General features: G+C 49.9%; 1 protein-coding gene across 8 annotated transcripts in view; it reads left to right on the top strand.

The window, feature by feature from the left end:
- RBBP8 (RB binding protein 8, endonuclease) overlaps positions 1 to 12,033 on the top strand; it is a 66,841-nt gene that overhangs the window by 18,457 nt on the left and 36,351 nt on the right. For 6 of the 8 annotated variants that reach the window (XM_087707181.1, XM_014054648.2, XM_014054616.2 and 3 more), the window contains 2 exons: positions 6,091 to 6,186; positions 8,060 to 8,172. In XM_087707181.1, the coding sequence (XP_087563307.1) occupies positions 6,091 to 6,186; positions 8,060 to 8,172 (209 nt within the window). Of the gene's footprint in view, positions 1 to 6,090; positions 6,187 to 8,028; positions 8,173 to 12,033 lie in introns of those variants that run through there. The other 2 variants (XM_087707182.1, XM_087707183.1) reach the window with 2 other exon arrangements.

Genomic DNA, 12,033 nt, shown 5'->3' with positions numbered 1-12,033 from the left:
CAGCCCAGAAGGAGTGTTTTCTGACTCTCCCTCACTTTGGAAATCTGGAGGTTTTTCTAGTGTAGGTTTTTTCCTCTAGCATTTTTTCTTCTCACCAAGAAGCATCCAGCGCTGCATCTCTCCTCCAACGTGCTCAGCACTGCTAGCGAAGGCCTTGCTGCCCTGCTAGCACACGCACGCTCCCCAAGCGGCCAGATGGTCGCGCAAGAGGGGAGGAAGCCTCCGCACCGATCGGAGTGCGTGGAGAGGCCTTTGCACTTCAGCCGCCCGATTAGGACTCTGGAGGACCGGGGATCCACAGAGGATCGCCCCAGCGCTCTCCAGCTTCAGAGAGGCTCGGGTCGCAGGCCGGCTTTTTGAAAGGAGCACGCGGCTGAGCACGTGACCGGCAATCATCTACGGTAGCCAGGAGCACTCAAGAAGCACCAAGGAGGCCGGAAGAGGCCTAGAGTGGCCCCCACTCTGCCGGTGGATCCGCAGAGGGGCCTGAATACGGTGCAGGCCGGCGCTCAAGCCGCGGATCGGCGGCTGGAAGAAAGCAGCAGCTGAGCCGGCAGAGAGAGGAGAGATGAGCGGGAAAAAGAGTAAGTGCAAGGCGGACGCGGTGAGGAGCGGGGGTGCTGGGCAGAGATCCCTAGGGGACTCAGATCCAGCCGAAGGGACCTCCAGGGGAGCTTCCCAGGCCACCAGAGAGTGTTCTCCCACCAGGAAGGACACCCCCAGGGCATCCACTAAGGAGACTCATCCTAAAGGAGGCAGAGCTACCAGGGCCTCATCTAGGAGATTTAGGGTGACCATCAGCCCATCGCCTTCTAGGTCACGCTCCCCCCGCAGGCTCCCTGCACTGGCAGAGGCCCAGGCGTCTTCTCCTGGCTCCCCCAGGAGCTCAGGCAGAAGGCATAGCTCCATTTCGCCCCCCCCCCTTCGCCTGCTCATTCCTCTGAAACGAAGGGGGATCCCTTTGGTCGCAGGGTTTCCAGCCCAGCTAGGCCCAGGCTGGCACCAAGTTCACCAGAGGCAAGGGATCACCTGCAACCTCCAGAGCTCCGCCCTGCCCTCCCAGAGCTACCTGAGAGTTTCCAGGAGGTTTTAGCCAGGGCCTTAGCCCAAGTGATGGCCGCTGGGATACAGCACCAACCCCAGGCCTCACAACAGGGGTCATCCCGGGACCAGCCCAGAGATCATCAGACTCTTCCCAGAGCCTCTGTGACCAGAGAGCACAGGTCCCCTTCTCCCTCTACTGCCAGTGAAGCCTCAGATTTAGAAGAAGGGGAGCTGAAAGACGTGGGGTTCTCTGAGGATAAGGATGCTCAGTCTACAGAGGCCCCCAACATCACGGGCCTGTTTCCCCCCCCTCCTTATTTAGCTCCATACTACGTAAGGCCAGGGACCTGGATCCCCCTCCAGAACCCAGGCCAACCACTGCCACACCTAGCACCAGTAAGGGGAGGAAAAAGGGGCCATTTCATAGACCCCCGGTAAAAAAGGAGGAGATTCCAACTCCAGAGATGTTCATAGAGGTCCTAAAATCTCAGTGGGTTAAATAAGGGTCCTTCCCCAATCCGGGGGGCAATGAGCGGAGGTTCTATAACCTCAACCCCACCTTTGACCAGGCACTCCAGCTCCCAGAGGTGGACAACCCGATCGCCACTCTAGCCTCAGCCTCATCCGTGGTGACGGGAGATATTGCAAACTGCCTTAAGCTAGAGGATACGAAGGCGGAAACTGTGATACGTAAAACATTTCAGGCAATAACCTGGGCCATTAGGGCAGCCGCTTCTGCTTCCTTTTTTAACAGATCCACAGTGTTGTGGCTGGAAGAGCTGAGAGACAGAACACCGGCCACGGAGGTGCGACTGCTGCAAGCCATTTCGAAGGTGCTGGCAGCCACGCAATTCTCTGCGGACACCACCCTGGATGCAGTTAAGTATGCGTCCCGAGCTTTATCTTCCTCTGTAGCGTCCAGGCGCTTACTGTGGCTGCGCCACTGGCAGGCGGAGTCCCGAGCCAAATGGCACCTTGCAGGAGCAGACTACATCGGGGACAAGCTGTTCGGCGCCTTGCTGGACCCGCTTCTGGTGGAGGACAATAAGAAGAAGGTCCTCCCAGCCACGACCAGACGGTCGGATAACCAACACGCCTCCTACCCCAGAAGAACATCCTTCCGCCAGCCTGATTCGGAGGCTCAGTCTCACAGGTACCAACCCCCCAGGTTCCACAGACAGGGGGACAGGCAGTTTTTTAGGGACAGATTCAGGGGCTAGCAGCAGGGCAAGCGGCCCTTTCGAGGAGGAGGTGGTTGCCCATTCTGCAGGTTCAAGTGATCCAGCCACGGATCACCCCATTGCCGGTCGCCTCACCCTTTTTGCGGATGCCTGGGAACGCATCACCTCTTACGAGTGAGTCCTCCAGACGGTTAAGCTCGGGTTACACTTGGAGTTCCGCTCACAACCCCCTAACAGGTTCCGCACCTTCACCTCCTCTGCTGATCCGGCCAAACGGGCCCTTAAGGCGAAGGCCATCAAACACCTTCTGGATATCAAGGCCATTGAAGAAGTCCCAGAGGGGGAGAGAGGTTCCGGATTCTATCCTAACCTGTTTCTGGTCCCCAAGAGCTGAGGAGGGTGGAGAGCTATCCTGGATCTTAAACAACTCAATTCCAGGGTAGTCTACCGTAGATTCAAGATGACTTCCTTGAAATCCATCTTGGAAGGCATCCGACAGGGCGACTTTATGGCCTCCATCGACCTTACGGAGGCCTACCTCCACATCAGCATCGTCCCGGAACATTGCAGGTTCCTTAGGTTCTCCCATGAGGGAAATCACTTCCAATATAGGGCCCTTCCCTTCGGGCTGGCCTCAGCCCCCAGGACCTTTACCAAGGTGCTGGCTGCAGCCGCAAGTCACCTGCGTTCCATACCAGTCCGTCTATTTTGCTATCTAGATGACAGCTTAGTCCTAGCCAGGTCCCCAGCCACGGCCAGACAGGATCTAGGCACCACCATTGACATCCTCAGATCCCTGGGGTTCTCTATCAACCTAAAGAAGAGCCAGATGGTTCCATCTACCAGGCTCCAACACCTTGGTTCTATTATAGATTCGGTGTCTGGGGCGGTGTTCCTCCCCCAGGAGCGAAAGGACAGCATTGTGCAGCTGATTCATGAAGTTCGTAAATTACACTCTGTCCCTGTAGTTCTTCTTTCCAGGCTCCTTGGGAAATTCATTTCTTGTATAGGGATTGTGCCATGGGCTCGCCTACACGCCAGGGAGCTGCAGTGGTTCCTGCTTCCATACCAGAAGGCGGGGATGAGCGATGCCAGATTCAAGATCCAAGTGTCGCCCTAGGTGCTGCTTTCATTCAGTTGGTGGCTGACCCCAGCACTGAGCAAGGGATCCCTCTTCAAGGAGCCAGCGAGGAAGGTACTCACGATGGACGCGAGCCTGTTCGGCTGAGGAGCACACCTGGAAGCTCTGATAGCCCAGGGATGCTGGACTCCAACAGATCTGCGCAACAACATCAACTGGTTGGAGCTCAGAGCCATCCACCTGGCCCTACGACACTTCAAGACCACAGTCACCGGTCATCACATCCTTGTCCTGACGGACAACGTGGCAGCCAAGGCCCACGTGAACAGGCAAGGGGGCACTCCAAGCCCTTCGCGACGAGGCCCTCAGATTAGGCAACTGGGCAAAGAGACATCTCCAGTCCATCAGAGCGGAACACGTCTCCGGGACGGAGAACCAGCAAGCGGATTGGCTCAGCAGGGAGACGGTCGACAACAGAAAGTGGCAGCTCCATCCCAGCGTCTTCCAGTGGATCTGCGAAAGGTTCGGACAACCAATCTCTTCGCAAATCCAGCAAATGCCCAGCTGCCGAACTTCATAGCAAGGTTCCCCTCCAGAGGAGCCATGGACACGGACACCCTCCGCTGCAGATGGCCACCAGGTCTACTTTACGCATTTCCCTCCCCTTCCCCTCATTCCCGGGGTTCTAAAGAGGCTCGTGTCAGAGGAGGCAGAGATGATTCTAGTGGCTCCCTTCTGGCCACACTGCCCCTGGCTAGCAGACCTGGTGGAGCTGTCCTCAGCTCCCCATTGGAGGATCCCCCCGGGGGAGGTGTCTCTACATCAGGGGTCTCTGGAGCATCCGGATCCAGAGTGGCTCCATTTGACCGCCTGGCGATTGAGCGGGAGCAGCTAAGAGAGGCCCAATTTTCCTCCAAGGTCATTAGGACCATCGAGGCGTCCAGGAGGCAATCTACCACCCGCATTTACAACGCCTCCTGGGTGGCCTTTGCTGACTGGTGCAAAGCAAGGGACATTCAGCCTGCCTCGGCCTCGGTACCTCAGGTCCTGGACTTCCTGCAGAAAGGTGTAGAGAAGGGACTCGCCCCCAGCACTCTTAGGAGACAGGTCTCGGCCCTTTCCACCACTCTGGGGGGGAGGGGGGACGCTCCACCCTTATCCCAACATCCGGTCCTCAGGCGCTTCCTCAAGGGAGCGGCGAATCGGAAACCCCCAGCGGTCCATCGATTCCCTTCCTGGGACCTACCTACAGTCCTCCAGGCTTTAACGGAGGCACCGTTCGAACCTTTGAGGGATGTTTCCCTTCAATTTCTAACCCTTACGGTCGTCTTCCTGGTCGCCATCACCTCGGCCAAGTGAGTTTCTGAGATCAACGCTCTCTCCAGCAGAGCGGACCTCTGCACATTCTTAGAGAACCGGGTAATCCTAAGATTGGACCCCGCGTTCATGCCTAAGGTCAATTCCCCCTTCCACAGGGCTCTAGAGATAGTTCTGCCGGACTTCTGTCCGCAGCCCTCCAGGGATAGGGAAAGATCTTGGCACAGGTTGGACATCAGAAGAGCCTTGCACATTTACCTTAAGCGCACGGCTCCCTTTAGGTGTTCAGAAGCCCTCTTCGTGTCATATCAACCTTCCACCAGAGGCACTAAGGTTTCCCCGGCCACCATCAGCAGATGGATCAGGGCGGCCATTTCACAGGCCTACGAGGCACGGGGAATTCAGGTTCCAGAGGGCATCACTGCACACTCCACCAGAAGTGCGGTCACCTCAGCAGCCTGGGCCACCCAGGCTCCCATAGAGGAGATCTGCCGGGCTGTCGCCTGGGCATCTCCTTCACCATTCATTAGACATTACCGCCTAGATGCCTCCGCCTCCACGGAGGCAGCCTTCGGTAGGAGGGTTCTGCAGGGAGTCCTAGACTCTCGAGGGGCTCAGGCCCAATGATCCCTCCCTAGGACATCTAGCTTTGGTATGTCCCAGCTGTTACTCCTCCCACACCTCACTCTGGAAACTGGCAGTTGGTCTTACCTGAACTGTATGTTTCAGAGAAGGTGTGGGAGGAGTCACTTCCCCCCCTTGTTTAGGCGCCCCACGCCAGGGGCCTGAGTTAGCTCAGTGGTCTTTCAGGGTCAATAGGAAGGATATGTGCTTGCGCTGTTCTGTTGTTCTTTCCTTCCAGGGCTCTGCTACGACCATCGGTTAATCTGGGAGAGCAAGAGGAGAATCAGAGGCATGGCTTCAAAAGATTATCCTCAGACTCCAGGGCAAAAGGGCTTGGTTAATACCCAGCTGTTACTCCTCCCACACCTTCTCTGAAACATACAGTTCAGGTAAGACCAACTGCCATTCTCGGTTTCTCCTGTTCTATATGACATTTTATTTTCTATATCCAGCTTATATACATAGAACACTGATTTATTAAGACTAGAAAACCTGTGCATGCTTCCCTTGATAGATACACATAATAGAGAAAAAGAATTTTTGTTGTTATTTTATTCTTCCCTACAGTATTATATAAGAATTTTCATTTTTCCCTATGTTGTTTGTAGTAGAAGTCCAGTGCAGCTACATTTACGTCATTTAGTTGTAATGTGTTATGGATTAAACTTGTTATTTATTACCATTTAATGCCATTAATTTTGTAAGATATAGAATTTGTATTCAGTTCAAATGTTACTATTCATGGCTATTTATTAACTTTGAAGTAACAGGATTTCTTCTTAATGAAACTACACCTAACCCCATGCAATCTCTGTTTAAAAATTAATTTTCCTTTATATATAGGGATGCATCGAGGCTTGATGAGTTCTATACAAAAAACCAGCAGCTTAGAGAACAACAAAAATCATTGCATGATACTATTACAGTTTTGGAAGATCGGTAAGTAAGAATTATTCCTTTTTGTTTACAAAATTTGGCAACTTTTTTCTTTAGTACAAGAGGATTGAATTTAAAGGAAGTCTTAAATTAGTTATTGATTTTATTCAGTAGATGATCTCTGACATCCCTATCAATTATGATTCTATAACACTATGTTGTTTTTTAATATTTTCTGGTATGTTTTACATTTTTGCATTCACAAACACCCACCCACACTGACATGTTTTTGTTATGGCTTTCATGAGCCAATAGAATAGCCATATTTAGGTAATCATGTTATGTTAATAAATTGAAATACAAATGAGACTTTTGCTTTTACTTTGCCTTTTTCTTCAGGGTACAAGGAAACAAACCAGAAATATATAGTAACAATCTTCTGTTGGAATTCTAACCCATGTTTTGAAACTGTAGTCAGAAGCTTTCTGACTTGATCATTGGTAGCAGCACGTGCATGACACATAGTAAAGTTAAACTTAATCAATCATTTGAATCTGCTCTAGGTTTAACATGGTGGTTAACACAGAAATTTTAAAGCACAATTTGGAATCCTGTTTTACTGCATAAACCCAGAGAGAGAAGTTAAATAATGAAAAGCTCCTAATGTGTAAGCATTAAGTCAATGGTAGTAGAAAGCACAACTGAATTGCTTCTGCCACAGCAACATGGCCATTCATGGGTTTCCTGAACACTCCTTTTGTATTAGTATGTAAAGATTAATTCCCTGATTGAGCCATTCTGGTGGGTAAGGACTGACTTGCCAGTTATTATAATATAGAAAAAAACAAAGTGATTTGCTTGTTCTTATGCTTGGCTCCAAAATAATAGGCCTGCATGTGGATGCACTTTCTATTTGTATAAAAAAAGCAGAGCAACTTGGTGCACCAGAAAATGGTTTCTTTTTAAAATTTTACTGTTAGAATAATGGCTTCTTGCTATATTACTGGATCAGAAATTTCCATTGTTGTAAAATTGCCAGTAGTTCATTTAAAATACTGCTTATCAATAATCTTTGTTGTACTCTGATTGGATGAGACTAAAAATAGGTTCTTTTACAACAGCAGCTCCCAACCTTTTGGGCACCAGGGACCAGTTCTACAAAAGCAAAAACAAAATGATGGATTTGGGGTGGGGGGGACGGGACATGGTTTTGCATCCTACCTAGACCCTACGCATGCACAGATAAAACTTTGCTCTCTTGTGTGGCCCTGTCCAAAATGGTCCTAACATCACCTGGGTCATTTGACTGTTCGGGTTTCTAGACTCATAGACCTATAATTTTTGATTAAATTTTTAAAGTCTTCAGACCATAAAAATATAATTTAATGTTTTTGCTTTGCTTTCTATAAGGTATTTGTCTTGCTGCAGAATAACATTAGAACTGCTGAAGATAACATTTATATTGAAGGTTTATGTCTGAATATGCCCTACTGGATCACATAATGATTGAGTTGTGAGGAATTTTTTTCCAATAATATCCAGCTATGAATTCTCTGGAGAATATTCAAGAGCTGTAAAATAAGAACATATGTGAGGAAAAAGGTTTTTTGTCTTACCAAATAGTATTTTCTTCACTCAGTGATCAAAAACTGGAATTAGCTGAGAAACATTCTTTAATATTTATAAGTATTTCAGTTACTACTACAAAACAATTATTGAATGATTACTTACAAGCAAATCCTGCAATGTTCAATAAGTCTTAATATCTTGTAAGTATGCTTATGATTTCAGCCTTAATGTTTTTATATCCTATTAGCTAAATCTTTATATAACTTATCATAAGCCCGTCCTTAGAGTGCGCTGACTTATCTAGTACTTTCAAAATTTATATTGAACCAAAAACAGATGGAGAAAATACACCCTTCTAATTACATAGGTTAAGGGCAGGATTATGTGATCGGTGTGCAGTAACTGAAGAGCATATGAAGAAGAAACAACAGGAATTTGAAAATATCCGGCAACAGAACCTTAAGTTAATCACGGAACTGAGTGAGTTTTAGCATCCTTTGTTTTTTTTTAATGCTATTGTTTTTGCATTTGGGGCTATTGTCCTTCAATCAGAGTTAATCTCATAGTAAGATTTCTGCATAAACCATTTACCCAGTAGTAAGCGCAATTTAATTTAACTTAGTATACCATAGAAGAAAATATTTATAGCTCAGGGTTGACCAATGGAGTCTTTGTGCTCTGAGCTTCGTGACTTTTTTTGCAGACATTTCCGTAGCCAACTAGGGTAACTAGCATTAATGATGTTACTGTTGAGTAATGAAACATCTTCAAGAAAAGAACCAAGCTCAGAGAACACCGAGGGCTTCACAATTAATCTGATATACTTCAAAAGAGATATGTGAGGGATTGCACTATTAATACTATACTTTTTGAGGATTCATGAAATATAATTTAATACATTTACAAAGTTATTAATATATTAAGACAAATAAAATAGTTTTAATTTGTTTGAGACAAAATATAAAAATGTTTTAGTTGATGTTGAACTGAATTACCAAGAGCATTTTATTTAGACTTGATTCAGTGGATAGCTTTGCTCAAATATCAAATTTGCATTAAGATATAATTTTGTTTTGAATTCTGATCCTGTATCATATGAATTCTCCAGTGCGCTGCTTGGAGAGTCCAAGAGTGGGTTAACACAGCCTATCTGCCCTTAGACTGAGTAATGTTTTTTTTGACCACGCCTCCCTTTGCCTCTCCATGTTCAATTTTAAAACTCAGTCCGCCCGTTGGGACTGTTTTGGGAGTGCTCCAGTCCAAGGACAGATAGACTGAGGTGTTTATCAATCCCATTTGACCACCTTTCTTCTCAACTATCAAAAATCTACAGATTCTGTGTGAAGGTTTGATTTGAATTGCTGAGAGGTTTCCCGGGCCGGGCCTGGCGTCCACTGGTCGCAGGCGTCTCAGGGCGCGGAGATCACTTGTCCGGCTGCTGCTGGCGAGCGAGGGGGGGAGTGTGGCTGCGTCCCGTCCTTGATTCCCCCGACTGTAGTTCGTCCAGGCACTTGTCGCTGGCTTCACGGTCCTCTAGTCTGTCCGGCAACAGCAGCAACGGTTTCTGCTGCTTTGGCACGCTTTCCATTGAGTGACAGCAGAATTGGCGGGAGGAGGCTGTGCGCGCACCCACCACCATTTTGGGTCACTCCGAAGAGGCCTGTCATCGCGTGCGGACATTCAGGAGCTCCAGAGAGCGAAGACCGAAGGAACAGGTTGTGAGCAGTGACTTTGACCTTCTCTCAGCCGCAGAGTGCCGCCGGGGGTGCAGGGCTAGTTCGGGGTGCCGGCTAGCCTTTTTCCTCCTTCAAGCTAAGTCTTGGGGAGCCGAAGGCGGTGGGGGGAAGGACTCCGTCAATCAGGCGGCCCTTTCCCTCCTGAAGCATCTGTGATCGCGCTTGAGCCGTCTGGCCAGCGTGGGTGCCCTTCCTTTGCAGCATCGCCATTCCAGACCTTCCCTTGGGCTAAGGCAGCATGGTTGAGGAATGTAGGGAAGTGCAGGAGGAGCTAGCAGGGCCCTCCAGCAAGCGAAGCAGAATAGATCCCCTGCCCGAAAAGGGATTAAGGGCACCGGTAAAAAGTCCCCCCAAGGGTCATCAGAGCCACCTGAGGAGACCAGAGTGACACCTCGTCCCCATAAGGAGGCAGAGCCTTTAGCCCCACACCACCACAAGGAACCTTCTGCCCTAGATCACGGGGATCCTTCTTTAAGGGGCAGTAGGTCCCCCTCTGTAGAGGATTATGAGTCCAGGGATCCCTCACCAGAGGCTTCCTGTGGCTATCCTGATTCACCCAGTTCCTTTATCAGGGAGGAACGTGACTCCTTCCAGAGCATATTACCACAGGGAGGGGACTCCAATTCAGGCAGGGCTAGGAGCCATGGGCACACCAGCAAGCATCGCCTGAGGGAGGGCAAGAGCCCAGTATTGTCAGCTGAAATGAGGGAGGTGATCTCTCTGGCCATCTCCCAAGGCATCGTGGAGGGCATTAAGCAGAGAGACTCCCGGAAATCCAGGTCTTCCAAGGTCAAGCATCAAGCTAAGGCCTCCACCTCCAAGGAGACAGTCTCCCCTCCCACATCATCTGGGTCAGAGGGGGAAGGGGCTGAGGGGCATGTACTCTCAGAGGATGAGGATCTGCCCCCTGACAAACCTGCCTTCACTGGTCTTTTTAAGCCGTCCTTGTTCAAGTCTATACTACACAAGGCCATGGCGGCAACTGAGCTAGGCTCCACCCCCAAATCTTATTCTAATCAGGTCTCGGCTGCATCCAAAGACCATAAGCATGGTCTGTTTAAGGAAACGGTTCCTGTCCAGGAGCTTATTCCTGTGCCTGACCTCTTTATGGATGTGGTCCAGGGTCAATGGGTCCAGCCCGGTACCCTGACCAACCCTAGTGGGAGGGATAAGTCCCTTTATTCTGTGGAAGAAAAAATGGAGGACATTTTAAAGTTTCCAGAGGTAGATGCCCCTGTGGTGTCATTAACATCCAATTCTAAACTGCCTACGGACCTGCTATAAGGTCTGAAGGCCAAACACAAGAGGTCGGAGAAGGCGTGTCATAAAACTCATATGCCGTCTGCCTGGGCCATTAAGACCTCCACCTTTGCCTCCTTTTTCACTAGGGCATCCTTATTCTGGCTGAGACAACTCAGATCCGAGCCTCCTCCCAGTAAGTCTAGGTGGCGTCACAAGCTCACCAAGATTATTACAGCCATTGAATACTCAGCTGATGCTTCGCTGAATGCAGCGAGGTTTGCCTCTAGGGCGCTAGCGTCCAATATCACATCTCACCGCCTTCTGTGGCTACAGCACTGGCAAGCCGAGATGAAGGCCAAATGGAAGTTGGCTTCTGCCCCCTTCAAGGGAGGGCAGTTGTTCGGGGAGTCCTTGGACATCGAAACCAAAGACAAATGGAAGGTTCTCCCGGCCACCTTGAAAAGGAACGATCATAAAGGTTCTGGTTCCTTTCGTAAGCAATCTTTCCGTAACCAGGAGGCCGGTTCAGCTTCCTCTTCTTCCTCCTACCAGAGGCCATTCCAGCAGGGTGGGATAGGCATCAAGATAGGGCATCCTTCGGGTCCCGTAGCAGACAGCAGCAGTCTTCCTTTCGGAAGCCATTTCGCAGGGGCAACAGTGGCAACAACAACTCCTGTCCATTCCACAGAAGGAAGTGACCATCACAGGGTGCCTCCCATAGGGGGTTGGCAACAGGTGGAAGGAGATCACCTCAGACTCATGGGTCCTCAACACCATCAGGAGGGGCCTAGTCCTAGAGTTTCTAACATTCCCTCAGAGGAGGTTCATCCGTTGCCCCACTTCCAGAAACCCAGTAAAGAGGGAGCTCCTGCAAGCGGAGATTCTCCATCTTTTTCAAATAGAGGCCATAGAACCAGTTCCAACGGACCAGGAAGGGCGGGGCTTCTATTCCATCCTGTTCCTGATCCCGAAGAGCTCAGGCGGGTGGAGGGCCATCTTGGACCTCAAAAGCCTGAATCAGCATCTGGCTTACAAGAGGTTCAAGATGCAATCTCTCCATTCCATCCTGGATTGCATGAGGAAAGGGTGCCCATCGTCCAGCTGTCCCAGCTCTTGGGGATCATGATCTTCTGTCTGAAGGTGGTTCCCTGGGCCCGTCTGCATGCAATGGTTTCTCCTCTCAATGCAGAGACCGAAAATCAGCAACTCCCATAGGCGCGTACGCCTCCCGCAGAAGGTGACCCGATCCCTGGCCCAGTGGAGGTCCAAGGCGGTCATGAAAGGCTGTCTGTTCAAAGAACCAGAAAGAGCCGTTGTGACCACAGATGCCAGCCTTCTGGGGTGGGGCACCCACTGTCAGGGT

This window comes from Thamnophis sirtalis, unplaced genomic scaffold (assembly GCF_051295495.1).
Source record: "Thamnophis sirtalis isolate CommonGarterSnake01/CBP01778 unplaced genomic scaffold, rThaSir2_p1.2 scaffold_2, whole genome shotgun sequence".
NCBI classification, from domain to species: Eukaryota; Metazoa; Chordata; class Lepidosauria; order Squamata; family Natricidae; genus Thamnophis; species Thamnophis sirtalis.
The sequence above is the reverse complement of the archived record's forward strand: the minus strand, read 5'-3'. Positions and strand labels throughout refer to the sequence as shown.